The sequence below is a fragment of the Polyergus mexicanus genome, unplaced genomic scaffold (assembly GCF_030449975.1).
Source record: "Polyergus mexicanus isolate NDT 795.1 unplaced genomic scaffold, iyPolMexi1.0 SCAF_13, whole genome shotgun sequence".
Lineage (NCBI taxonomy): Eukaryota > Metazoa > Arthropoda > Insecta > Hymenoptera > Formicidae > Polyergus > Polyergus mexicanus.
Genome location: NW_027223333.1, coordinates 8,755,372 through 8,782,283, shown reverse-complemented (window position 1 = coordinate 8,782,283; position 26,912 = coordinate 8,755,372). Strand labels below are relative to the sequence as shown.

General features: G+C 34.5%; 7 protein-coding genes across 10 annotated transcripts in view; 3 read left to right on the top strand and 4 right to left on the bottom strand.

The window, feature by feature from the left end:
* The window catches only part of Blo (bloated), a 140,281-nt gene extending 136,384 nt beyond the window's left edge, over window positions 1-3,897 (top strand). For all 3 annotated transcript variants that reach the window (XM_070305875.1, XM_070305873.1, XM_070305874.1), the window contains exons 5-8: window positions 386-546; window positions 1,206-1,417; window positions 2,144-2,419; window positions 3,196-3,897. In XM_070305875.1, the coding sequence (XP_070161976.1) occupies window positions 386-546; window positions 1,206-1,417; window positions 2,144-2,419; window positions 3,196-3,383 (837 nt within the window). In that variant the 3' untranslated portion in view covers window positions 3,384-3,897. The remainder of the gene's footprint in view (window positions 1-385; window positions 547-1,205; window positions 1,418-2,143; window positions 2,420-3,195) is intronic.
* LOC138938695 (transmembrane protein 234 homolog) lies at window positions 3,076-6,264 on the bottom strand. The gene is made up of 4 exons (XM_070305885.1): window positions 5,793-6,264; window positions 5,504-5,655; window positions 5,257-5,416; window positions 3,076-5,173 (listed from the first exon to the last, which is right to left on the bottom strand). The coding sequence occupies exons 1-4, from the start codon at window positions 5,806-5,808 to the stop codon at window positions 5,091-5,093; spliced, it is 411 nt and encodes a 136-aa protein (XP_070161986.1). The 5' UTR covers window positions 5,809-6,264; the 3' UTR covers window positions 3,076-5,090.
* A 741-nt stretch (window positions 6,265-7,005) lies between these two features.
* On the bottom strand, window positions 7,006-8,317 carry Ift20 (intraflagellar transport 20). The gene is made up of 3 exons (XM_070305826.1): window positions 8,158-8,317; window positions 7,293-7,447; window positions 7,006-7,204 (listed from the first exon to the last, which is right to left on the bottom strand). Exons 1-3 carry the CDS (start codon window positions 8,279-8,281, stop codon window positions 7,091-7,093), a joined length of 393 nt encoding a protein of 130 aa, XP_070161927.1. The 5' UTR covers window positions 8,282-8,317; the 3' UTR covers window positions 7,006-7,090.
* Window positions 8,318-8,798: 481 nt separating this feature from the next.
* On the top strand, window positions 8,799-12,150 carry LOC138938658 (BTB/POZ domain-containing adapter for CUL3-mediated RhoA degradation protein 3). Its single transcript, XM_070305825.1, has 4 exons — window positions 8,799-9,012; window positions 9,253-9,565; window positions 9,843-10,041; window positions 10,119-12,150. Exons 1-4 carry the CDS (start codon window positions 8,850-8,852, stop codon window positions 10,308-10,310), a joined length of 867 nt encoding a protein of 288 aa, XP_070161926.1. The 5' UTR covers window positions 8,799-8,849; the 3' UTR covers window positions 10,311-12,150.
* LOC138938657 (protein phosphatase 1G) lies at window positions 10,448-19,155 on the bottom strand. Of its 2 annotated transcripts, XR_011447736.1 has the most exons (7): window positions 18,917-19,155; window positions 18,018-18,294; window positions 17,045-17,855; window positions 16,832-16,949; window positions 16,217-16,672; window positions 15,720-16,014; window positions 10,448-10,503 (listed from the first exon to the last, which is right to left on the bottom strand). XR_011447736.1 is itself a non-coding variant. In XM_070305824.1 (6 exons), exons 1-6 carry the CDS (start codon window positions 19,025-19,027, stop codon window positions 15,772-15,774), a joined length of 2,016 nt encoding a protein of 671 aa, XP_070161925.1. In that variant the 5' UTR covers window positions 19,028-19,155; the 3' UTR covers window positions 14,913-15,771. The 2 variants fall into 2 exon arrangements, 1 of the variants encoding a protein (XP_070161925.1); XM_070305824.1 differs by lacking the exon at window positions 10,448-10,503 and having other exon boundaries at window positions 14,913-16,014.
* Window positions 19,156-20,142: 987 nt separating this feature from the next.
* The window catches only part of Hs3st-a (Heparan sulfate 3-O sulfotransferase-A), a 32,387-nt gene continuing 25,617 nt past the window's right edge, over window positions 20,143-26,912 (top strand). The window contains exon 1 of the mRNA XM_070305630.1: window positions 20,143-20,610. The gene's annotated coding sequence lies outside the window, so the exon portion shown is untranslated. The remainder of the gene's footprint in view (window positions 20,611-26,912) is intronic.
* Window positions 23,018-23,920, bottom strand: LOC138938899 (uncharacterized). The gene is made up of 2 exons (XM_070306282.1): window positions 23,851-23,920; window positions 23,018-23,654 (listed from the first exon to the last, which is right to left on the bottom strand). The coding sequence occupies exons 1-2, from the start codon at window positions 23,855-23,857 to the stop codon at window positions 23,152-23,154; spliced, it is 510 nt and encodes a 169-aa protein (XP_070162383.1). The 5' UTR covers window positions 23,858-23,920; the 3' UTR covers window positions 23,018-23,151.

Sequence of the window (26,912 nt, the reverse complement as noted above, 5' to 3'; positions counted from 1 at the left end):
TTTAAACTTCTCTTAAAAAAAAAAATAAATAAATAAATAAATAAATAAAAAAAAGTTTGATTTTTTTTTTTCTAAAAAATTAGTTAAACTATAGTCAAAGTTAGTCGAGATTGGCAAAACCGCCCTTAAAAGTCGGGAAACTGAAGCCAAGTATGTGCTTAGCGCTATGAAAATTATATATTACCGCGGAATAATATATCATTACGGCGATACGTTTCAATCTATCGCGCTCTCGCAAAAGTCCGTCTTCCGTTCGCGAAATTACAACGTTCGATAAATCGATATTTGGAATAAGCGGGCGTAATTGTTATACGGCAGAAATAATGTGCGCGCGCGGCTATATTTGGTCGAGATCATGAATAATGAAGCGTCGATAACTTTGCAGCCGGTGGATAAAAAGCCGAGAATACCCGAGAGCGAGATCTTGACGACCGGCACCGAGGATGAGGAAGCTTCCTCCGCGCCTGAACGAGTTTCCGTGCAAAAGAATCTCCGCTTCTTCGGCGATACGGATCAGGAGTCCGTCTCGTCCAACAGAGACCGCAGGTAAATGCTATAATACGAACCGCATATACGGCTTTATATGCGCCCGATGAAATATTTTGCGCGAGAGTGATTTCAATATTTACTCTTCAACTGATTAATTTTATTACTATTATTATATTTGTTATTGTATGTAATTGGTATCATTAGCATTATCATTATAAATAAACATTTCCAATTGTCTATTTTGCTATTTATTTTTTTTTTTTTTTGTTACTTTATTCATTCGATTATTATTAATTTTTAGTCTCTGATTATGTAAAATTTGTATGACATAATTGTTAATTTGTTTAAAGTTATAGAATTTTTTTGCAAAATATTTCTTACGAAAAAAAAAAAATATATAATGTACACATACACATGCTAATTGAAAATATAATTTCTACACTATAAGAATACTTATTTAATTCAGAAACAAGTGACGTAATGGACCATGCCTATTCAAGGCGTGTTGTCATAAATTCGAACCGCCATAATTTGAATATTATATCAGTTTCTGATTATGTAAAATTTGTGTGAGAAATAATTTTTAATTTATTTAAAATTAACGAGAGAGAGTTCTTTCGTTAAATAATTCTTACGAAGAAGAAAATGTACACATACACACGACAAGCTGATTAAAAATATAATTTCTACACTACAAGAATAATTACATATTTCAGGAACAAACGAATTAACGATCACGCCTGCTCAAGGCGTGACATCACAAATTCGAACCGCCATAATTTGGGTATCATATCAGCCCCGAAGAAACCTCCAAGACTCGCTGAAAGCGCGTTGTCTTCGGGCGAGAGCACAACCGGCGATAGCAGTCAGCAAAGTCAAAACTCTCAGAGATCGCAAAGATCTGTCGTGTATCTCCATGCTGCTACAGGTACAATCTATTTATTTATATTTTTCATCTAACATATTATTTAGCATTTTAGTAATTGTTCCATTTTAATATTCTGTTACAATAATGCAATATTATTCTTTCCGTATATATTCATACATACAATACTTTTCTTTCAAAATTTCAAAAGATATTCGGAAACCAAGAATTTTAATTTGTGATCACATGCCAAAACTGAAGGATATTATTAATATTCATATTATAAGCGATTAAAATTTGTTTGCGGATCAAGCTTCAAGAAATGAATTAAATAAATTATATATTATGATATATTTGAATTTATATAAATTGATATCTGAAATAAATAATAATTTATTACAAGAATATATTGTCTAATTACATTTTCATTAAAGAAACGTCGGCCCTATTGTAAATTAATCTAAGAATACATGTGTTTAAATCTTTTTTTTTTTTTTTTAAATCTCTTATCTTGTAATATGTTGTCATAACATATTATTATTATATAAAAGATATGTTTTATGAAGCCGAAAATTATTCATTGAGTGTTGGAAATTATGTAATATCCATTGCACTTGCGTCATATAGAAAACATGAAAAATTGTCCCTTTCTTTCTCTCTCCGGTTGGCTGTTCAAAGTTATTTAACTAACGAGTTGAATAACATTCGACAGTGAAAGTACGGAAAATGTCGTCAAGCGTAACCGCACTCTGTAATTGCGATTCAACTCCCGATATATCTGCATTCCAGTCGGCGAAATACCGGGCCCGAACGAGCGACGTCGGGCGGCGAGTCGCGAGGAGTTAAATCGACCGTTGCAATCGCACACGAGAACGGTGTCGAGGAGCGTGAGCGTCCTTGCACCGTGGAAGCCGCGACATTACAGGGAACCGTTCGAGATCAACTACGATCAGCAACAGCACGCGAAACCGATCGCGACCATGAGACGGAGGCAACGGAGTCGCGAAACCCTCAGTCGTCGAGGAAAGGAACCTCGACGAAGCAAGGACAATCTTTCCAAGACGAGTAAATATGGTCCTATTTTTGAACGAACGTTTCGATCGTTACATGAAATGTGGAAATAAATCCTGTATGCTCAAAGAAAATAAATATCTATTCTTGATAGACAATCTCCAGTATGGCAATATATCTCTTTTTTTATATTTAATTTTTATTAATAAAGATTTGAGTAAATCTTTATTAATAAAAATTAAATATAAGCAAAGAAATGAGTAGTGAATTTCAGCAAATGATGAACAAGACTGTCTTTTAATAGAAGCGAGAGAGACCAATATTTTTTTATAATAAATTCAATTAATTAGATTCAAATGATTATATTAAATTAAAAAAAAAAAAAAGAATAAAAGGAATTAAATTAAGATTTTTTTCAAAGTTTTTTTAAAGAAAACAATCATCCAATTTTTTTATTTGAAGTTTTTAATCATTAATGCTAAATTGAAGCAACTATCTGAACTAATGTTTACTTTGCAAGCTCTATTATATTATAAATAAGATTACAAATCGTAATCCTATTTATAATAATATAGAGAAAATAATTTTATTTATCTTGAATTAACGCTTATTAATTAGTTCTAAATTATATAAAAAATACAATATTTTCAATCAAACTTTCAACATGCAAACATTTTTTAATATTAATTATTAATAATTCGTATATTAAGTATTATTATTATTATATAATAATACGTCATCTATATATTTTGAATTGTTCAAAAATGCGTCCCTACAATCTATTAAAAATCGCGATTATGATCACAGAAAATAAACAATCTCAATTGCAGGTACGATCAACCGTAGCACATTGAAATCGAAGGACAAGCAGAAAGTGGATAGAACCGTCTCCACGGAATCGTTGGCCACAAAATCGCGGGGCTCCAAGTCGGAATTGAGCAGGTCCACGTCCGTACCACGCGATCCGAACAAGAGCGCGGGATGGTTCAAGCTGAAGAGCAAGAAATCACGCGCCTAAATTGGACGGCCATTGATCAATGCTAGTCTCTCGAGTAAACGTAATTCTCGTAATCTCGTAGGCGATTAATAAGCGTCGATATATCCGGCACCCGCTGATTAATAACGACGCGACTTATCGATATAATATATACCGCTCTTATATATAATTTTTAACTTACACGAGCATCGATCGCGATCTCGCGGATTTCTAATTCTTTAACCGAGTAGCGCATAATTTTGCGTGCGAATTAATTGCTGTTAGTCGATTTCGCGAATTTATAGAATTTCTGTGTCACCCAAGACATAAACTCTTACACGGAACGAAATAAATACACTTATCCAAATACAAATAGGTACACGTGAGGAAGCTTCGAAGTTGCTCGTCAAACTAATATTGTTATACTTTGCGCATTAAATAAATATAACGCTTCTTGTAACAAAGAAGATTAAAAGGAATATGATCGAATATGTAAGTTCTTGAAGTTTAAGTTTAAATACAAATTGTGTATTCTAAAATGAGAATTTTCTCAATATATCAAATGCTACATTATTTTAATAGCCTTCTCTCTGCCAAATTTAACGAATTAAATTTGTTACACAAGATGAGAATGCATTTTTAAGACACATTCACATATTGTGAATTAACATTTCATTGTGTATTAACTTTCGAGTCTTCTTCTAGACTCAAGAAAAAGTACTTGTCTCATATTTTCATATAATTATGTGTTGCGCATATCATGAGAAATTAACGCGTCATTTCATTCTACCGTGAATCAGAGTGCCATCATCATTTTTTCACATTTCTATAATATAAATAATTACTAGATAAAATTCAATAGAAAATATTTTTCATATTTTATCGCGACAATCGAGAAATATAAAATACGGACAGTTATATGTACGACAATAATCATCTTTCTGTGCATAGATCAATCTTGTCTCTGCATGCTTACTGTATATAGATCTTTATGTTAATAATCGTAATTTTTAATCAATTTTTATTAGAACCTATTGCGTTTCTACTCTTGTCGCTATACATACGTGGATCACAGATTACAGTTATATATTATAATACAGTTATATCGTTTGCAAATTTTTCATATTTGAGAGATACTTTTGTCATTTCCAATAACAATATGAAAAGGAGTAAAACACGCAACGCTAAACATTATCTGTTGTACTGTGATACGCTTTTGCATGTGGACAAAAAGATAAATTAACTATATATGGCGACATAAATAGTCATCTTGCACCATAGCGATTACTTCATTCCTATCTGGTGCTACTTACATGTGTATGTGTACATACGGATCATTAAATGATATGCATGTAAATATCATGAATATATATATTAACAATATTGTACGTAATTACCAATAAAATCTATTATGTATTAATACAGACGTTATTTTTTTTGTAAGCATAAAATGCGTTAAACACATAGAAATCCACAAAAACTAAGAACGAGTTATATTTTGTAACATGATTAATACATAAAATAAACATATAATATAATATCACATTAATAATAAAATATATTAATATCAAATATATATTCCATGATATTTGTGAAATCAAGTGTGATATCGCTTTATTTCGTTTATTGGAATGGATCATATTTGTTAATCATATTATGGTACTCACAAGATGTTGATTAATTGACAGGATATGGATGGATAGGAACAGAAACGATAATGATGCATGATTGTTGTCTTAAATGTGCAGGTCACAATTCCACAGTTTTATTCAATTTATCCCAACAGCACAATGTTGTTCCGCATAGGATAAGTATCATCCCCAAATAGGTATCTGAAAAGTAAAGTGAATCATAAAGTAAATAATTCATTACATTCCCTTTTACAGAACATTAAAATAATTTCATATATACTTACTTTTGTGCACTTTTTCCTCGCCCAGGAACCAGCCTGTGATTGCGGTGAACACAAAGGTAAGGGAATTTGAAACTGGCACAGCCAAAGATATATCGGTGCTTTGCAGAGTAAGAAAATACAGCACCGAGCCACACTGGTTAAGAATGAATGGCAGGATATACTGGGTAAAACAATAAAATCACAATTATAAACATCAATTTTATAATATAAAATTTGATAAAATATTAGTAACAGAAATATGACAAACCTCTAAATTGGTAACAAGGAACCCGATCTCCTTGATAAATTGCGCATAAAACGAGGTAGCCTTGACATTCTCCAAACCTTGCGCACCTTTCTTTATAAATGGATTAGTTACTCCCCAAAGAATCGCCACGACACATAAATATAAGATAGAATCTGTAATATAAACAAGATATATACATTAATATCTTTCCATTTCTACTGTTTAATTTTGCTGGAAGTGATTCATAAAAAAAAAAAAGAAAAAAAACCAAATAAGTGTGAAAAAAAGTTTATTAAAAATACAGTCTCACCTATAGTAACTGCCATTCTCGTCGCTTATATAACATATAAAATATCACGAGCGTAATGTAAATATTGCAAGAATTCTCGATTAATAAATTCACGGCACGAATTCTATTAAAACGCATCGCTATAAATCGCGGCCGTTAAAGACAGGTTAGAAAACACGAGCTGTTTTGAAACTCTATTAGATCATGGTCGAATTAGCAATAATAATATTGCGATTGAATAAGTATAAACTTTAAACGATCGACGCGAAGAATCGATTTCCGCAAAAGCTAATCGTCATCGGCGACATCAAAAAAATCACGATATTTAAACATAATAACATTTTATACGATGTTTAACGTATTTCGTAAAATGTCCGACGTTTTGCGAGATAATAATCGCACGCGAGATTCTTTAACACAATAATAATCGCGATAAATGCTCTATATTAAATACGGAGAGATAAAAATACGCATTGCAAAACTGATTCGAGATCCATCGAAAACTCGAAAAGCAATATTGCCAACTTCGAAGTATTAAAATGATCGAAGAGAGAGAGAGAGAGAGAGAGAGAGAGAGAGAGAGAGAGAGAGAGAGAGAGAGAGAGAGAGCTGCGGAATAAGAATATACAAATAATACTCGAAATATTTTAGTAATGTTAGAAGTGATTGAACTACACATATATCCAGCGAATTTTGCTATAACAAATAAAAGGTATAGCCGCCAAAAGTTAATAGTAAAACAATGACTGTACATATATACGTACTTGGCTACGATGATGTACAGATGTACACTTTTTGTACTTTAAACGCGCTTCGACGAGAAAATAAAAGTGAAATATGTCAAAACGATTTCAAACGTATAGAAACAATGAATCGGCTGATACCAAAATTGCAGTGATAACGTTGTTTCGTGATAAACTCGTACGATGAATGTCGGACGCTCGACGAGAAACGTTTGCGATAACTTTTCGCGCGCAAAATTTTTTTATGACGTCATCACACGGTTCGAGATCTAGCGGAGCAATGTTGCCAATCTCGAAATATTAAAATGGTCAAAGAGAACGGCGAAATAAATAAATAAATAAATATATATATATATATATATATGTCTCTCACGACAAAAAGTTTGTATTAATTAATTGATAGATAGATTTTTATAGCATTTTCGAATACGGTATATTATATATGTATAACTATATCGATACTTTCTAAAATCATTACGTTATTAGCAAAAGCAAAAATTGTTCAATAAAAAAAATATAAATTTATTTAAAAAAAAAATTAAAAGTTTAATACATTAATCCATTAATGCAACGATATTAATTCACTGACAAATGTTCGATGGTTTCTAATTGTTCCATTTCTATCTTCTTTAAAGAATCGTATTGTACTCGTAATCGTTCCAGTTCCATGGATTTTTCCATAATTAAAGCCTGTAATAAAAAAAGATAAATTAGAATCGATCGAAAACGAATAATATTGTATGTATTATTATCACAATCCTTCTAATTATTTCAAAACCTGCATTTGCTGTTTTTGGGCTTCTCTGTGTTTCGCAATGGAACGTAAGACATTTCGTGCACCGATTGTTTTCATTTTCTCTTTCTCAACTTCCTTTCCCAAATCGTCTAATATTTTAATGAAGTCATCGGAATTTTTCTCAAATTCGGTAATCTCTGCAAGATGAAAATTTTCGATCACCATAATGATATCGATAAATATTCTTGAAGCAAAATTTATAACAAAATTGCGATAATCGACGATAAATAAAATAGGATGTACGTTTTTGTGCGTAGTTTTAAAAACTGCTCAATCCTAGTATGAAAGTTAACTCATTTACTTCATATGTCACATAACGTTACATTATATTGGTTTATATTTAATTTTTTGCATGTATAAAAAAAATTTCAAATTGTATATGTTTCGCGCCACGATGATCCCATTGGGATCCCATTTAGTCATGAACGATTAAGCGTTCCAATCGACGAGATAGGATCGGTTCGTTAAACCCGTATCAGACTACGCATTGAAAATGAAAGATTGAAGATTAAAGATTGGAATTTGATTAATCAGAACAAAAAGAATTAAAATTTTTTTGTTCCGATTGGTCAAATTTCAATCTTGAATCTTGAATCTCAATCTTCAATGCGTAGTCCGATACGGGCTTTAACACAATCACAAACAACATTATAATTGTTATCCGAGTGTGCAAACGTGCGTTTTTCTCATGCAGATATTCATGAAATAAATAGCGAATGCGGACATACAGTGACAATGGACAGTGAGAAGATTCGCATTGTCGATAGAGATCAGGTGAGAGTGACAAGAGAGCTAGGAGTAACTTAGTTGACATCGCTGGTCGATACCACGTGACAACGTGACTTACTAGATACGAAATTTTGACTCTCGTCCTTTAGTTTATTGGATTGATTGGCCGCTTCTGGCTCTAAAATGAGTATCTTGCTAAAATCATCGATGTAAATACCGTACTTGGTTAGTGGGTCCGCCATTTTCTCGCGTCTAGGACAGTCTAGGATAATAAAATCACACGAGGTTCTTCATTCCGAGATGGAGATAGACGATTCTGATTGGTTCAGATCCATCGCCATTATTTCGAGCATTCGACGAGAAGCATCTACATATTTATACACCTCGCGACATTCTTGACAGTTTTATATACTATGCTCAAGAGCTGCTGTCGCATTCGCCGTTATAGTTCTGGTTAGTTCATAATAGAAGTAGCTCTACGTGCTGATAATGAGCAGTAATGAATGAGAGAAAATGGAGCCACGTGCGGACACGTTGAGATCCGCGTCTTTCTCGCTTTTTCTATATCAGCGAATATAAAGCAGCCAGCTTATCGATCGCTTATCGATGTCACATCGAGCACGCTCGTGAACCGCGCGTCGTCACGTCATCTCATCGCGAAAGTTTCCTTAGATATCTGTCGGTTATATACACACACGCAGCATTCTTGATTATATCGACAAAATCGATATACGGTTCGTCTACGGTCGCGTCAAGTGTTGTAAGTAACTCGGCCTCGGCTCTGCCAGGTTCAGTCGTCAAAAGTTCGTTATGTCGGGCGAGCATAAGACGGTAATTAAATGTCCCTCGGAGTATGTCAAACTGAACATCGGAGGCTCGCTCCATTATACCACGATAGGCACTTTGCAAAAGCACGATACTATGCTACGTGCTATGTTTAGCGGTCGCATGGAAGTGCTCACTGACTCCGAAGGTGAGGCATCTTATTTTGGATTGCAATAGTTTTGAAAGTTTTTAAATCGATAAACTTCTATGTAAAGCGGACTAATATATATATATCGATTTTTTTCGCTTCATTCTTAAGAACAAAATGATGAGCTATTTCATCCTCTAAGAATTTCCTTCCCCCCCCCCTCCCCCCTAAAAAAAACCGATCGATTTAATATTTTATTTGTTTCTTCCGATTTACACGACGTTTTTCTCTCTATCGTAGGCTGGATATTGATCGATCGGTGTGGCAAACATTTTGGGACAATCTTGAATTTTTTACGAGACGGTTCAGTTCCATTGCCGGAAAGTACGAAAGAAATGGCAGAGTTATTAGCTGAAGCAAAGTACTACTGTATCAGCGAGTTGGCTGAGTCGTGTGAACAAGTGCTCCTTCGGAAAGAGCGCGAAGCAGAACCCATCTGCAGAGTTCCCCTCATTACTTCTCAGAAAGAAGAGCAGTTACTCATAAGCAATACTACTAAGCCTGTAGTCAAGCTGCTCATTAATAGGCATAACAATAAATATTCTTATACGAGGTAATATAAAATGCCACTTGATAATGGAATATTATAATATTTTGTTGACTTTTATAAATTTTCCTTAGCTCTTACCGATGTAAATTACCAATGTAATATAATGACAGGCTGACATAGTGTAGAAGCAATATATTATCTCTTGTATAATTTGTAGATTAATAATATTCTAAATCCATAAAAAATGATAAGAATTAGTGATATACATTACTCATGACATAGCTATTTATTACTATTGCAATTATAAGCCCATTAAAGAAAATTAATCTAATTTTTACAGTACATCAGATGACAATCTACTAAAGAACATAGAATTATTTGATAAAATGTCACTTAGATTCAGTGGTAGAGTGTTATTCATCAAAGATGTCATCGGCTCAAGTGAGATTTGCTGTTGGACATTTTACGGACACGGTCGTAAAGTGGCAGAACTCTGCTGCCATTCGATTGTCTATACAACTGATAAGAAGCATACAAAGGTAACATCAGGCTATACATATAATGATACAATGTTCGATTGTTGATATCAGAATTGTGTAACAAATTATGCTTTCAGGTTGAATTTCCGGAAGCTCGAATATACGAGGAAACATTGAACATTTTATTGTACGAGCATCGAAATGGTCCAGATCAGGAGTTGATGCAGGCGACGTCCTCGCGCGGTGCGGTACCCTGCACGTCCGACGAAGAGGAGGGTGAGCGTTCGAGCTTGGCTCGCCTTCGCTCCAACAAACAAAACACCAACTGACCCAGTCTTGTTCACCTCAGTCCACCGCATACCGCGATCCTCAGCGTCGTTCGTTCTTTCAAAACACGAATCAATATAAAATAAGACAAAACAGGAAGTATACCAAGCACAAACGCCATATGATATTTGGTTATCACCTGTCGTTCGAGTCTTCTTTTTTTTCTTTCCCATTTTCGTCTTTGTGCGTGGAACACTAGAGGAAAGCTAGAGTTAAACTTTGATCGAACTATCATCTCGATACATTTCTCTTGCATCACAATCTTAATTTCGCGCACAATTATGTGCTCTGATTGTTGAAAATGCATTTGTAAGAAAACACTCATCGACCCCGTTATTAACATAAAATGAAATTACAAATTAGTCTTTAAATTTTTTCGTCTTTGCTATACTTGCTATACAAGCGTATTTATAAATATATATAAATGTGCAAATAAGAGAGAATGGCATCTTTTATTAATTTCATTCAAATCATATAAATGTAAATGCCCTATGCGATTACTATTCATGTGCCAAATTGTTACGTTAAATCTACAACAGGAATAAGTCCAAGTTGCCATTTTGCGACTGATAAAATTATTTATGAATTTATACTCTATAACAACTTTTAAGCAGTCATTTAGATTAATCAAATTTATGAAAAGATTTTTGTGAAAACTAGAACTGTGTTGTTACTTGTTGTATAAGTATTATTATTTTATTATTCTCATTATCATTATCATTGTCTCGTCATCATCATTATTGCATTATTATGATTAATTGTCATAATTATTAGTTACTATTATTGCTTATTATTCCTACATCATTATTATTACAGTAAAACCCTTTTGTGTTTATATATATTTTCTTATAAATTTGCATAATTTGATATTTCAATAAATGATTAAAATATATTGTGTTATTTACTTTTTTCTGTAAATCTAGAATATTATTAAACTGCTTAAAGGGTGATGCGGAGTAAACACTGCCCCATTAAATAACAAATCAAAAATGATATCATTTAGAAATGGTTTTAAGGAGACGCGTTTTAAACACTCGTCTTTGTTATTTCGATTGAATTAGAGATATTAAACATAAAAAATGTTAAATTACAGTGTTTAAAGATTTCCAGCTTGAATAAATATTATAATATAGTAAAATCCGGATAATTTTGGTATTTTTTCAGACTTATTTACCAACACTGTCGTATTTTATATCATAATAGCTCACGTGATAACATGCGCAACGTCACACTTAATCTCATATACTCATTTGACACTCCGTATGAAAAGGAGTATTTTTCGAATATTTTCTTTCTCCAGCCCTAGATTGCTGAAAGTTATCTGGATCTTACAGTATATGTGATATAATATATCTGATTTTGAATAAACGAACTTATTTCGAATTTTTTATTTTCCGATGTCATTTCAAATATATATTATTTCCCTGCTGTCGTAATTGATATAGCGACTATAGTGATCGTTATTCTGACATATCCACTTTCACTTATATGAATCTTTTGAGTGACATTTGGAACCAAAGCATTTCGGAAATCAATGCGAATAAATATTTACTGACCATAAATATGACGGTGGAAAACTTTAATTTTTCATTTTGCGATAGAGTAATAAAAGATAAGTTTGCTCAATTTTCCGAAGGTATTAAATGAGTAAAGATGGAATGTATAGAAACAATTACAGGCTCTGTGTGATCTATATACTGGCATAAATATATTATATATTAAAATATACAAAGAAAAAATATATGTATATATACTATATATATTTTTTTGCGTGTTTTTTTAAAAATACGATCTGTAATCCCCTCAAAAAATTAATAAAGGGACCACTTATATTGCGCGTTACATGCCTGCATTGTAGAATTCATTCATATCTGTAATATGTATGTTATATATTGAATCGAATATATCTATGTTGAATAAAATAATTTATAAGTTTTCTTGTCCTTTTTATGCGATTTTATAAATAACCAAGTGTAAGAGATTAAACAGATAACAAATAATAGGATATATGGATCATGAAATGTACCCTCCCAAAATTTAAAAAACTACGAGATATATTACAACTATACAACTATAAAATCAAATAAAAATGAGAAAGATACTTTTATTACAATATAGAACATGATGCGTTTGCGATAATGAATTTTAAATAAGTGGCAAAGCTAATTATATTGTATATAATACATTATACAAAGTCAGATTTATTCTGTTACTTGCTTAAATACATTTAATAAAGGTTATTTAATGAAGAAATTAATTTGATTACACGCAAAAAGCAGGCTTGAGCAAATTTTTGGATCATTTAGAATATAATCCATTTTTCTCGGACAGGAGGAAAAAATGAAAAACTTGAAAGGAAAGAGAATAGAAATAAAAGATTGATTCGAGTGTGACATGTATTATGAAACAAGGTATTATTATACATAAATGTGTATATATGATGGAGTTTGCAGTTAAAGACAGTATTTGGGGTGCAAACCTTTCTTCTTGAGACGGAATCGAATGTACATACATATGTTGCGGAGGTTGTCAACTCCTGAATTGGAAAGGCACATCAGTTCTTTCTGGATGACACTAGAAGTGCCGCACGTCTAATATCAATACGCTACTGATCACCTTGCAAACGGTGTTTACATGAGAGTATCGTGATTGCTTCTGCATTTAACTATAAATAATATTTCTTCGATAAAATTACTGTCTACACTTACAATCGCGATTACACATGAGCATCGACAGAAGAATATATATTGGTGGAAAATGTCAGATATCGCAAAGATGTCACTGGGCCGACTCACTATTTTCACATTTCTATCTTCTATATTCATCTCATAGAATTTTAATGTAATTTTATATGAATTTCTACAATGTGGAAACACAGAAATGTCTCTTTCTGCGATCGAATCATGAACCTCTATACAATATGAAAATCTTAGTATGTAAAAACAAAAAATAAGATAACTAATGACGATAGGTTTTTAATTTGTTCAAATAATATTGCCTATTTACGGTTAATGTATATTAATCGTGTAACGCAAGCTTCAATAAAATTTGAAAGCATGCGACGAGTGTTGCAACAAGCGCGCATGTCAGATAATTTAGCTTCTAATTTGAATAAAATAGTAATTTTCTTAGACAAGAGTTTTACAAAGACACCGTGTCCGTGCTTAACATGCGCTTCATCAATCTATTCGTATTCATGGGTAAATATTGGATGGAGGAGCGTGATGTAGGCATATTTAAGTATATCTAAGAGCAAAAATTCACAATTCTCATCTAATTATTGTTGAAAGTAATGTATTGACTTTCTTATCAATAAATTATCGAATCCCCCATTATTTTCAATAGCTATACAAAAGAGATATATTTGCTCCCAGACATAATATGTTTTGCCTTCTATTTTGTGTCAGAATACTACAAGTATTTTGCACTTATTATAATACTACAAACATTTCACTTTTATCAGAAAGAATTTTGCAGCTATACTACGGATACTTTGCATTTATCAAAGTACTACAAATATCGTGGTAATTACAATATATTTTAAATTTATCATAATTTTTTTTATACCCCACAACTATAATGCATTTGTCAAATTACCACTTTCAGCTCTGCAATTGCAATCCTTTGCACAATATAAACGCTTTTACCGTTTTCTGAAAGCTCTACAATACATCTATACAATACTGTATAAATTTACAAAAAACACATTTTTGACATATGCGAATTTCCGAATTTAGATCGTTCTAAAATACACAGCACTTGACGTAGTTTAACGCGAGTACATCTTTTTTGTATTTCTTTAACATTATCATTAATACAAGATCACAAATTGGTAACGCGTTATACGCAATTGCCTTAATTATATAATAGTTAAGTTTAAACATCTTAAGGCTATTCGCACACCCATCCATTCAACCACTATATACCCAAGGATTCAAAAATAAATTCTATTTCGTAAAAATAAGGAGATAATGTATTGACTTACAAATAGAAGTTTTATATAGTCTACATTTATAAATATATACATTTATACTATGTATGTCTAACCCCTAAAAACTTAAGGAATATATTTTGTAAGTGCAGCTGGAGCAGATGGGATGATATATGCAAAATTTTTTTATCTGATTATCAAACATAAACATGTAATGATCTGATGATCGAACTCAAATGTATTGTTAATGTATAAACATAGGATATTATTGTATAATAATCAAAGAAAATTTTACAGTTTGAAATAAATATTGCAATGATACAAATATATTTAATTATTTTAATAATTTAAGGTATAATAAACTTATTTAAAGTGTTTTTATTTCTCCATCGAATATCAAATGTATTGAATATATTTTGTAAAATAATACCTTTTATAATACATATGTTGTATACTTTTATTATTTATGTGTTATATACTCTTATTGGAGACAAAGAAAATAAGAATATAATATGTATCCAGTAATAAAAATTGTATTAAGATATAATAGAGAAGAAAAAGAGAAAAACTTAGAATCTAATTACTTTCTACATGCAAATTTTCATCAGTATCATTGCATCATTTATATGAAATAATAACAAATAATAGATATATGATCTCAGTTAATAAAGGATTATGTATGAAATTATATTAAAAGCAACTACAATTTAGATAATAACGTGTTACAAGAGATTTATAGCAAGTCTTATAAAACTTTCAGAAAGAGAATAATTGTATTATATATTTTTTATGTATTAAGAATATTATATTTTTCATATTTTTAAGTCAGTAAATGCTTCTGAAGAAATGGACGAGTTTTGTGTGAGTTCTATCAAGATTATGCTTTTTATTATTATTTTATGTACACGACACAATAAAAAATATTAGCCCGTATGTGTTAAATTACTTGTCAACAATAAAATGCAAGATCAGATCTCAGATTCAGAATATGGAATATAATTTATGACCAGTCAAAATGTTTACTGCGCGTCATACAATCAGAGCATCTTGAAAAAGATATGAAATCGCGTTACATCTTACAAATCTTTTTTCCCTTTTAGAGGGAAAATTTTTATAAGCTCAATCATAGAAAAAAGAACCATTAAATCTTTCTGCATACATATAACTTTTCTCATATTTAGAGGCTATCGAATAACATTATGCAGTATTAAACAGATATATGCGCGAGATACAATCTTGAGAGAAAAACTGAAACATTCTTTATAATGATTTATTTCATCATAATAAAAAAATGACTTATATGTGTGTCCACTAAGAAAACGACACTATATCATTCCCACGTGCTCCAATGGAGCAATCTGTCAGCAGCAATCAATACATTAACACACCTTGCACTATTTCATGTGCCTATTACTGCATAACCCGCCGTTTCAACTTTACATAGTAATACAAAGTGTTACATAATTTTACAATAACTCACATTAATTTGTCCGCTTCCGGAGATCAGTTCATGACACGTGGTGACTCTTGATTTACATAGCTGCCTCGGTCTTGGCGCGTTTACAAGAGTTTACTATATTTTCTTCCGCGATACACTCGTTATTTTCCTCAACAGTTGGTGAGATCGATCGCTTCTTTGTGACGCATACCTCGGCAACGGTATTACTTTTAACAGTTGCGGTCGCCGGCATTGTAAACTTAACTATTACGGCAGTCATATTATCGCAACCCGTTCCGTCACCAAGAGTATCCGGTGCAAGGCAATGATCAAATAGCTGAAACACACGTCAGATTTTTCATTTATGTAAAGAGAATACTCTGAATTTTCTGAAGATGAAAAAGAAATATACACGCCCGCAAAGATTAAAAAACCTTTTTTCATTTTGCTCTAATTATCTAAGTAGAAATTAAATTGACAAATAAAATTTGCAAAAAAAGAAAAAAAATATATATATAATGTAACGCGATTCTCCATACCTCTTCGCAGATTTTTGAGATGTTCTCGTAATTTTGTGATAAACGGGTGCGAACGAACTGGACAACATTTTGACTGGTCATAAAGTTCCATATGCCATCGCACGCGAGCACCATAAACTCGTCTCTTCCCGGTTCAATCGTAATATGCCTTATGTCCGGCAAAGCGGAAATCATTTGTTCCTCAGCTGGTAATACCATATTTTGCTTATACGCGTGATCGCCGAGCGCTCTCGAAAGATTGAGACCGCCATTCACTCTACCGTCGCCCGTCACTTCTCCACCTGCTTTTACTATACGTTCCATTTCCGGTGCGTCCTCGGGTTTATGATCCAAACTAAGCTCGACCGCTTGGCCGTCTCTGCATAAAACACATCGAGAGTCCCCAGCATTGGCTACATACAACTCGTTTCCTTTGAGTATCGCTACCACCGCCGTGCATCCACTATCCGAACCAGGCTACAAAAAAAACATATTATTTATGTCTCCAAGTGGAAATTTTCACCTTTTTTTAGTCAACATACGCTCTTCTCTTTTCTTAATTTTGCTTTTATCTATAATAAATAAAGCAATTTTTAACAAATCTCATAGAAAGCAAAATCGAAATATATATTGTACCTTTTCTAAATTTATCATAATGTCATGATCCTCGTCAGAATCATCTATATCTTCTTCCTCGATTTCCTCATCATCATCGGTTTCGTCCTCGTCAATATCTTCCGTATCATCCTCGTCACTGTAAAGCAATTTAAGAAAAAAGAGATAATTTCGCAATTGGAAAACAATGCTTTAAAATCACATATTTATTCATTGACCAATGTAGTTCTATACCTTTCAGGGACACCATCGAACGTCTCGTCATTTTCATCATCGTCTTCGTCTTCTTCGGAATCATCGCTGTCCTTTTTCAGTAAGCTTTGGTAAAGATCCACAGATTGAACTCTTCTTCGACCACTGCTAGTTATCCGTTCTTGTTGACCCGCATCTCCATTTTCCACGGGAGTGCAGGAACTGCTCGATACGTTGTCTCCTCCGCCCTTACTGCTGTCCGCATCTCCGACCCTTTTCAGTTCCGCGCCATTAACTTCTACTTCGTTTGCATTAGACTCCGTGCATGGTGGGGTCTTGCCGGGACTCGAAACTTTCTCTTTCACGTCCTCCGAACTGTCGGGCATATCCATAGATTTGGCAGGTTCTACATCCGCAGTAGATCCCACTGGTGGTGACACATGAGCAGCATTACCGTTGCTCGTCGTCGAATCCAGCACTTGCTCGGCTTCGTTGCTTCCTGGACATTCGGACTCTTTTTGCTCCACTGTGCTAGACAGAGTCGATCCACATGGTTGACTGGAACTACTAACGTCTGTTTCGTTGGTATTCCAGGCAGTCATAGTCGACGAGGACGACGATGGAGGTGGTGGAGATGGTGACGAAGAACATCCCGCGCCAAGGGACGAACAGGTCGCTTTCTCTCGTTCCCTTCGACCTCGCAGGAAAGGACTCGCAAATGCGCGTTTACCGCACTTTTCACCTTTCAAGCTTTTTATATGAGTATTCAACATCTCTGACTTATACTTTGCCATTACTTGCTCCAACGGCATTGTCGCCTCCATACACAGATTACTAACATTCTCTTCTTCATCTATACGTAATGTAATGTACGAAGACAATCTTATTAAAGGTTTACTTGCGCATGTAAGTAAAAGAAATAAATTAACGCTTGCAAAGTATATAATTAGCAAGATTATCTTGATAAGAGTATATCCCGTAATAATGCATATCCTTAAGATGAAAAAAAACGCACCAGATTCGTTGTCACCTTCTTTCTTCTCCGTCGTTGACGTTTCTGCAAGTTCATGAAGAATTTTGACTACCTCTGGTTTTGTGAGAGTAGCATCAAAACCCAAGAAAGCATCTATTAGAGCTTGCCTGATGTCGTCTCTTTTGTAAGCTTCTGTCTCTTTGATAAAGTCAGGAAGATAACGTGCACAATATGTCGCTACTTCGTGTCCTCCATGACCATCGTATACAGCAAACAGTGAACAATTGTCATCAAAATCTATGCAACAATTGTGCGCATCCTACAAATAAGCAATTGTAATTAATAATTTCAATATTCTCGACACAGGATTTCTTCTATCATAGAAATTCTAACATTACAAGTCAATTCAAACATCGATAAAAAGTCTATTATTATAGAATTAAACTTCTGCTCTCTTATGTAGCCGATTTATTTCAATTTGACAGTAAAGATTAGCGTCAATAAGTAAGATAAAACAATCACTACGCATACAGACAGTATTATCGTGTAACAACTTTATCATTTATCATAGATATCATTATAATTGATATATTTTCCATACTATATATATCGAAGAAATATTGCTGATAAAATTATATCTATATAATAAGAGAAAAAATGCAATATCGACTAAAGCGTCGCCTGGATCACATTTTCATTGAGATATCTCGTCTATTGGCGCGAAAAGAAGCAAACGTGGTCGGCGGAATGTTAGCCGCGTCATACCCGGGATTTTTGGGCGTCGTTGCCGGTTTCGCCGGGTCGCCGGTGAAACCAGGTGAAACGCGCGGCCCCGAAAACTCGCCGAAACCGGATAACGGCAACGATGCGCGCGCGCGCGCGCGTTCGCGACCGCGTTGTTGCCGCGGCCGTTGCCGCCGCTCCACGACGTTCCCGCTTACCTCCTGACTGATTCGCCAGCCCTGCATCGAGCTCGCGCCGTACGCAACATTTTTTCCCGCTTCGTCGCTCGACTCCTTCTTCGTAATCGGCTCCGATAGATAAGCTCCCATCTTTCGAAATACCGGCTGGCCGTCGTGTCGCTCCCGCGGCGTCCGCGCGTAATATATCGCGTAATATTACGCCAGAAAACAGAACTTTTGACGAGCGTGATACGAGCGCGGCGAACAGTCGTTAACTAGCCTCTCATGACCGGTTTGGCTTTCTGTTTTCCCAGGACGCCGCTGGCGCCAGCTGGGCCATCGACACGATACGGCGCGCGTTTTCGCGCCAAACTTAAAGCGACGTGCGCATGTGGGTCGGAAACGCGAGTGCGACCGGATATGCGTGGATTCCACTCTATAGAAAAATAGTCATGGTCATTGTATTTACGTGCGTGTTGAAGCGTGAGCCGCATCCCGCATCATCGATGGTTTTCCTATTCGAAAAAAGGACTTTTCTATTTTATACAAGATATATATACATTATATCCTTTTATAATTTCCCTTTATGGGTATTTATTAGAGATTATAAACTAAAAAAATTGCGATCAATCTGGCATTTAATAAAGTAAAATAATAATGTAATAATTTCTTCGACAACGGTATGTATTTATTTAAAATATCGAATTTTAATATTAAAAGATTTCTTCTTTAATAGCGAATTCGGTTGGATGCACACTGATGCGCATTGAAAGTTATCATAAACAAATTTACAATGTATAAGCGTAAGTAATTAAAACATTAAGATGATTATGATAGTATTACAGTAAGAGTTTATTATTATTATTCGTATTAAACAACAATAATTCCTCTCAGTATTAATTATTTTACTTTTTTAATTATTTATATGCCGTTATAAATTCGTGTATAATAATCTTTGTGCCTTAATTTATTATTATAACATTTGCTATAATTCGCTATTAGAAAGTCGTTGATGTGGAATATGCGAATTTAACGTCGAAACATGAGATTTGAATCGCCATTGAACATTTCGCTTTTCGCGCCAGTTGTGTGGGAGAGGCGAGGGAGGGAGAGGCGCGCGCGAGTACAAACTCGTACAGGGAGATGTCGCGCATCTCCCACCATCGTACGCGGGTAGGGGAAAGCAGGAGAGGGGATAATCGGAACGCGCGCGCCGGGCGCTCGCTCAAGCCTCAGCCTCAAGCCCGCCAGTCGTTCGGCGAAGCTCGGGAGGTTAGGTCGTGGGCCGCGTGTGTTCCTCGCGAGTGCTCGGCGCACCGCGACGGACGTCGGCAGCGGATTCACGGGCACGAAATCATCGCCGAGAGTAGGCGATTAGTATTTTACTCCCCCTCCCACTCCTCCCCCGCATCTCGTAATTTCTCGCTCGCGGGCGAGCGTTCGCCGCGGGAGCAGCGGTCAAAGTCGATCGTTCTCTCGTCGTCGTCGCAGTAACGGGGGCGAGCCTCTCTCGCTGCACCCCCTCGCTTCATCCCCGCGCATCGTCTCTCATACCTTTCCAACAGCGTCTCGTCTGTGCAGCCGGCTGTACCGCGTCGTCGGCTTTTACGTCGCCCGTATGTGTAACATCGCACCTGTCGTACCTGTCGATACGCAGCTTCGAACGGAGGCGAGGATAAGCCAACACCGTGTGCTCCCGGCCTAGTGACCTGACCTTGGATCGGGCCGACCAGGTATGTTACTTATGTTTATTTATGGCTGTCGCGCGATTGTTTCTGCGGAGAGAAAGAGAGAGGAGCGAGCGAGCGAGCTATATTTCTCTTTTATTGACGTCCGATATATCGCGATGATTTGGTTAAAGTGGCATATGACAGCAGCACACACGCTGCTAATTCGGGGTGCTTAACGCCCGTACGTGTTACAGATAAGAGGATTTGGAGATCGCTTTTGGCGGTTAGGCTGAAGTTGCTCCGAATGATCGATATCTATACATCTTTACGCGGTTTCTCGATGAGGTTGTTAAATGAACCGTCGTGTACGTTGATCTGGAAGAGCGTTTCCGTTATTGCGAATCTCCTTGCGGTGATTATAAAATGATTGTTTAATCGAAAATTAATTGGAAAAATCCTCATGTATCTGAAGCAAAAGTTTTCTCTTTATGTAGCAATTATATCTTTCTATTAACTTGTGTTACGCGCGACGACCGCAGAGAGTACGATTCGTGTATAAAATATATCTGAAAAGTTTACTCCGCGAGAGAACGCAAGAATTCTTCGGTTAATGAGTATTATTAACTATGTATATGTTTGCAATTAAATTCTTTCCGTTTGTCCGTTATCACGCAAAGCCCGTTAGCGAAGCTATTTAACCGTCGCCCCCCCACCGAGTGCCGTGTCTGACTCGACGTTCCGTCGTCTACTGCTGTAGTTACAAGAGAACGTTTCTACTACTAACAGTCATTAATCTCTCTAGCCACGCAAAATATCGTCCCTCGCATAGACAGGCGAATATTTTGCTATATGTGAGTAAAATAATAAGAGAGTTGACGACATTATATATTATATATATATATTTTAAACACACACATATAATTTTGCATATGCAATTAGAAACTTGAAATTTAAAAAGTATATCATACTTTGCGATGTTGAACAATTACCTTCTTTTTTTTCTAATAATATTTTTCTATTTTTTTAAATCCATTGTTGTGTATAAGATTTACAAGATAGAATTTTAAGTTTTCACACTCGAGAATTAATCGCGATTTAAATAAGTAAAATGATATAATACATAAATTATATTACTTTCTTTTTTTTTCCTCTAATAATATTTTTCTATTCTTTTTATTTATCGTTTTGTATAAGACTTACAAAATGGAATCTTAAAACATTTCTACACTCGGAAATTAATCGCGAGTTAAATAAGTTAAATGACATAATACATCGCGTGCGCGCCGAAAGTTTTTATTCAATTTATTTTCGCGACAAATTGCGAAGTGTCGCTGTAGCAGGTCGATGGCAAGTGTCCAAATGCCAAGCGGAACAAGCGTACGTAATCTTACAACATCAATTTTAATTATCTAGTTTGATCCCTTCATCTAGAAGTCATTATTTGCTCGATACAAACTGTTGCACGCGTGCGCCATTCAATGAATTCGCATCCGATTGACTCTAACAATAAATGATAAACAGTATTTTCAAATGAGGAACAGAAATGTAACTTCAAGAATATATTATTAGAATATGCTTTTTAATCTTATTGGTAGATAAAGATCGCCATATTATATTCCAATGAATAATCCTTTCTTTATCTCGACACTCGTAATATTTGGCGCAATCGAAAGATGGAAAGATTTTTTTAATTATCGTTTATACAGTGAATTCCGATTGACTTTAAACGGTAAACAATAATATTTTCAAATGAGGAACAGAAATCTAATTCCAAGAATATTTTATTAAGAATGTAAATTTTGAATTTTCTCTCGTTTCCTTCAAATTAATCTTTACAAAGCAAAGGAGCGTTTATGTTATGAAATTCTTAATAATTGAATAGCAGTAATAATTGCGCATTTTTTTTAGTTTTTATTCTTCCTTTATTTTGCAATCAAAATTAATTTTCTCGTATCAATCGGAACTTGCGTATTAAATTTTTATGGCCGAAAATCTGTTAGGAAGTTACTTTTCGATTTAATCTCGCGACGCAGCTGATAAAATTGTCGCGGGATGCGAAGAGCAAAATCATCATTATTTGTTTTTTCAAAATAACTTGCGATCGTTCATGTTTTCTGCATTTTTGAATCTTAGATAAAGATCACCATATATACTCCAATAGATAATCCTTTCCTTATCTTGATACTGATAATATTTAGCGCAATCGCGTTCGAAAGATTTTTTAATTATCGTTTATACAGTGAATTCCGATTGATTCTAAGTGATAAATAATATTTTCAAATGAGGAACACAAATATAATTTCAGGAATATAATATTAGGAAAGTCAATTTTAAAGTTTCTCCTATACGTATATCCTTTAAATTAATTTTTAAAAAGCAGATGAGCGTTTTTATATTATGAAATCCTTATATAGTAATCGAGAAGTAGCAGCAGTAATTTCACAAATTTTTTTTAATTATCGTTCTTCCTTTATTCTGCAATCAAAATTAATTTTCTTGTACCAATCGGAAAGATTTCCGAAGTGTTGTTTACATAGAACGAAGGAAACATTTACGCTGTACGGACATACGATTTAATAAAGTTTCCTTTATCCTTTATAATAATTAATCGCAATTTCCACCCGTCCGGTTTAGAACACAATCCTGGCATGTGGCGCTGAAGCACAATCCGCTGGAACAATAACGTAGCTGCTTCTCACCATTTATGCATTGATAGTATTGAGTACAAGTATTGTTGATCTCGTGAGATATCTTAACCGATGGATAGCCATCCTTCTCATTTCCGGGACAATCGATGCAACCGGCCTCCCATGGCCAGTCGCAGTTTTGTGTCCATTTATTGAAATGCAATATTATCTCTTTTCCCTCGTCGTTTTTCCAACGACAATCAAACAGATATCTTTTACCCCAAGAACACTTGTAGAACTTTGTGCAATCGGTTTCGTGCGCGAGATGGACCGTGTCATTTGTGTCACGAAGTGGGCATTCTGTGGGAAATTCGTCTAGAGCTTTTTCCCGAATAGATTGAGATTTATCTTGACCGAGATCCCTGTCCGCGATAACGACGATCCAGGATGCCACAAAGACGATGGCGATTACGTGTATTGCTATATTGAATAAGAATTAGGTCAAACACATCGATGATAATACGATCAAATCGCAATTTAATCGAAAGGATATCAATTAATTATGTAAATTTTAATTGACGAAAAAGATTTTGCGAAGTATAATATTAATGTCTCGATTGCTTAACTCTTTTTAATACTCTTATTATAAAAATATCTTAAGTATTTCAACGATTACCTTTCATCGTCTATTCAATCCGAACTTGAAGAGAAGAAAATGTTTCGTTTGTTAGTCGATTTGCTTAAATACGTGACTGACTAAAGTCAGGCGAATCGACTCTATAAGTACGCATCACCTTATCGCGAAATACTTATCTATATCGTACATCTCTTTTTATCTATCTTTCGCTTAGATAATAGCTGAAAAAAATATAAGATGTTTTATCATTATGATTAATTAAATATTTTCACGTTAATATAATCATTGATTATTGGAATTTCATTTCGCGCGAAATTGATATGAGAAAATAAGCGGAAATCGCGCGCGACAACGGATGTGTTTGATCTTTGACACGCTGGGATCATTCTTACCGCTATCTCTGTGCTTGTCTCTCGCCATCGCGCGGAAGCATTAATTAATTTTGGTTGGTATTTTACTAGATACCCACGAGTCCGCGTGTCGAGCTGCCATGATATTAGAGCATCGTTCCGCAAATCATGTAAACTTAGTTTACTATTCGAGCTCCGTATCGCGAAAATTACAGCAGTTGCCGTGTCGCGTTGTCCGGAGAATTACTCACACATGAATATGTTTTTTTTTCTTTTTATTATTTTAAGAGCGATACAAAATCGCTATCGCTGTAGCTTGTTGACAGATAAAAATCGTTATATTTTTAGCGATGAATTGAGATTGCTAAAAATATACAATTTTTGCAATCGACAAATTACAAATTAATGTCGGCAAACACAGAAGTTGGAATTGCATTCGCATTTCTATTAAATATCTATCCATTATATTTGTTATTTTATTAGCCTATTATTATTTCAACGAATTTGCATTACGAAAACGCACATTATTATTCTACGAGCATGGTTGTTAAACTAAACTATCGCGGTGTTTGCAGGTGAAAATTTCCACATCTATAATTCTCCATATTATCTTGCCAAGAATTGTAATATACTGCTACTTACGAAAATTATTAAATTTGTATCACGCGAAAATAGAAGAAGAAACGAGAACAAATTCATTTCGTCGAAAGAAGATTATATACAAACTAAGAACACGCATTTCTTATTCCATCTCGTTTCTATGAAACAAACTACAGTTGGCTCACTCGAATATCGATATTCGTTTAAATCCCGTATTGCATGAGCTATTGTCATAAGAGAATTGCAAACACGACATCGATAATTTCTGCGGTACAATTCTTTTTTCTTCCCGACTGAAATTTATGGTATGTGGAACCTATGGCTCTTAGAGGTTTATTAACAGCAATTTCTTATGGAAAATATTTCTCCTCTTTTCGATTACGTCGCATGTTACTAAATTTTTCATCGACTGATAGCCAAGTCGATAAATTCGCTCGGAAATATGCGACAAAGATCTCTTGAAACAGAAGTCGAAAAAGGAGGTTAATGTTTTTTTCGACCACTCGCAATGTCGCCATATACGTTGGACGTCCGCGTCATTTGTAAGACGGGTGAGGGTGTGGGAGAAATAGGGTTTTAAAGGGTTTAAAGGGACAGAGAGAGAGAGAGAGAGAGAGAAAGAGTCACCAAGTATCAGGAAATATTTAAACTTCGGACGAACCTTTTTCGAAGGCATCAGCCTCGAAGTTACCGGTACGTGATGTGCGATCATGATGATATAAAAGTAAACTTTGTTCCGATCGAACGTAGAGATCTTCTAGTGATCTTCGGGTACTCCTAAAAGCGTGCGTGTAAATGCAGCGTGCTTAAAGTTATAAGGCAAGGCTTTTACGCCTTCCTCTTTTTTTTCAAAGTCGAAAAAAAGTAGTGCTCAAAATCATAATCACGTAATTTACATATACATATAAATATATATATATATATATTGAAATCATTTAAATAATATTTAATAATTGTTACACACGAAAAAGAGAATATTATTTTGATTATATATATGAATATGATATTGCAGTAACAAAATTGTAAACGAAATAGTAAACAATATTAAACGCTAATAAAAACGCGTTTGACGATGTCAACTTTAACGGGCAGTGCGAGAAATTGCATCAATCATCTATTTTGACAATCGAAGTAGTGCGAGAAATTTAAGCATGATTGATTAAAGCACTCTCAAGTTTCGCGAAAAACTTGGCAATTTATATCGCTGTACTCTGTTCCTTCCTCCGTAATTTATTGATGACAGAATAATGTGGAATTTCCTGGATTACGAAATTCAAGTTTTCGTTGTTCTCATCCAATAATTATTTTTCGTACATTAAATATTTAATGTATCAATATCTGGCGTGGTAAAAATACAATAAATTTGTCTTACTATTTATTTAATCTTGAAATATCGCGTATAATCTTATCACTGATGTCTCACATGAATTTTGAGAGAATTATATTGACAGAACTATTTTGACAAAACTTATTTTAACGCTCCTTTTTCTCCGACAGAATTCTTAAAATATTTAAATTCAACGTAGAATATACTACCATCGGAAAATTGTACTTTCGATTCTTCTTGAGCTGTGACCCGTAAAAAGTGACCAGTCTTGTGCCAAAGCGCGTTCTTTTTCCGTTCACCGTACACGACCGGGATTCCTTCGGCGATGTCCGTCGATGTGAACGACATCCAGGTCGGACGGAAACGCGGTAAATCCTTCGATTTCTTAAGAAAGTCTTTGCGAGATGCCGCGCCACATAATTCGCGAAAAATTTGTCCGCCTTTTTTAGTACAAAACTTTATGTCCTGACACGATCTCATCTTAATTTTCAACGTTTTATCGAAGAGAAATTCATTTTATGCGGTCGAAAAATATATTTGTATGGAAGATACAGGCTCGAGTCAAATTTTGTCGAGTCGACCCTAATAGTGTGCGATATTCTTAACTGGTGCGCATAAAATTAAATTATTGTTTATCGTACACTCGAATCATAAAACCAACTTTTTTAAAATTTTACGCGCAACCCTTTATATCATCTTAATATGAAAGAATGATAAATAGCGATTTAAAAATAACGATAAGCGCGGAGAATAAAATTAGCGATTTAAGCACCACTTAAAAATTGACAATTACTGCGTGTCTTTTAAGAAGCCTCATACATGCG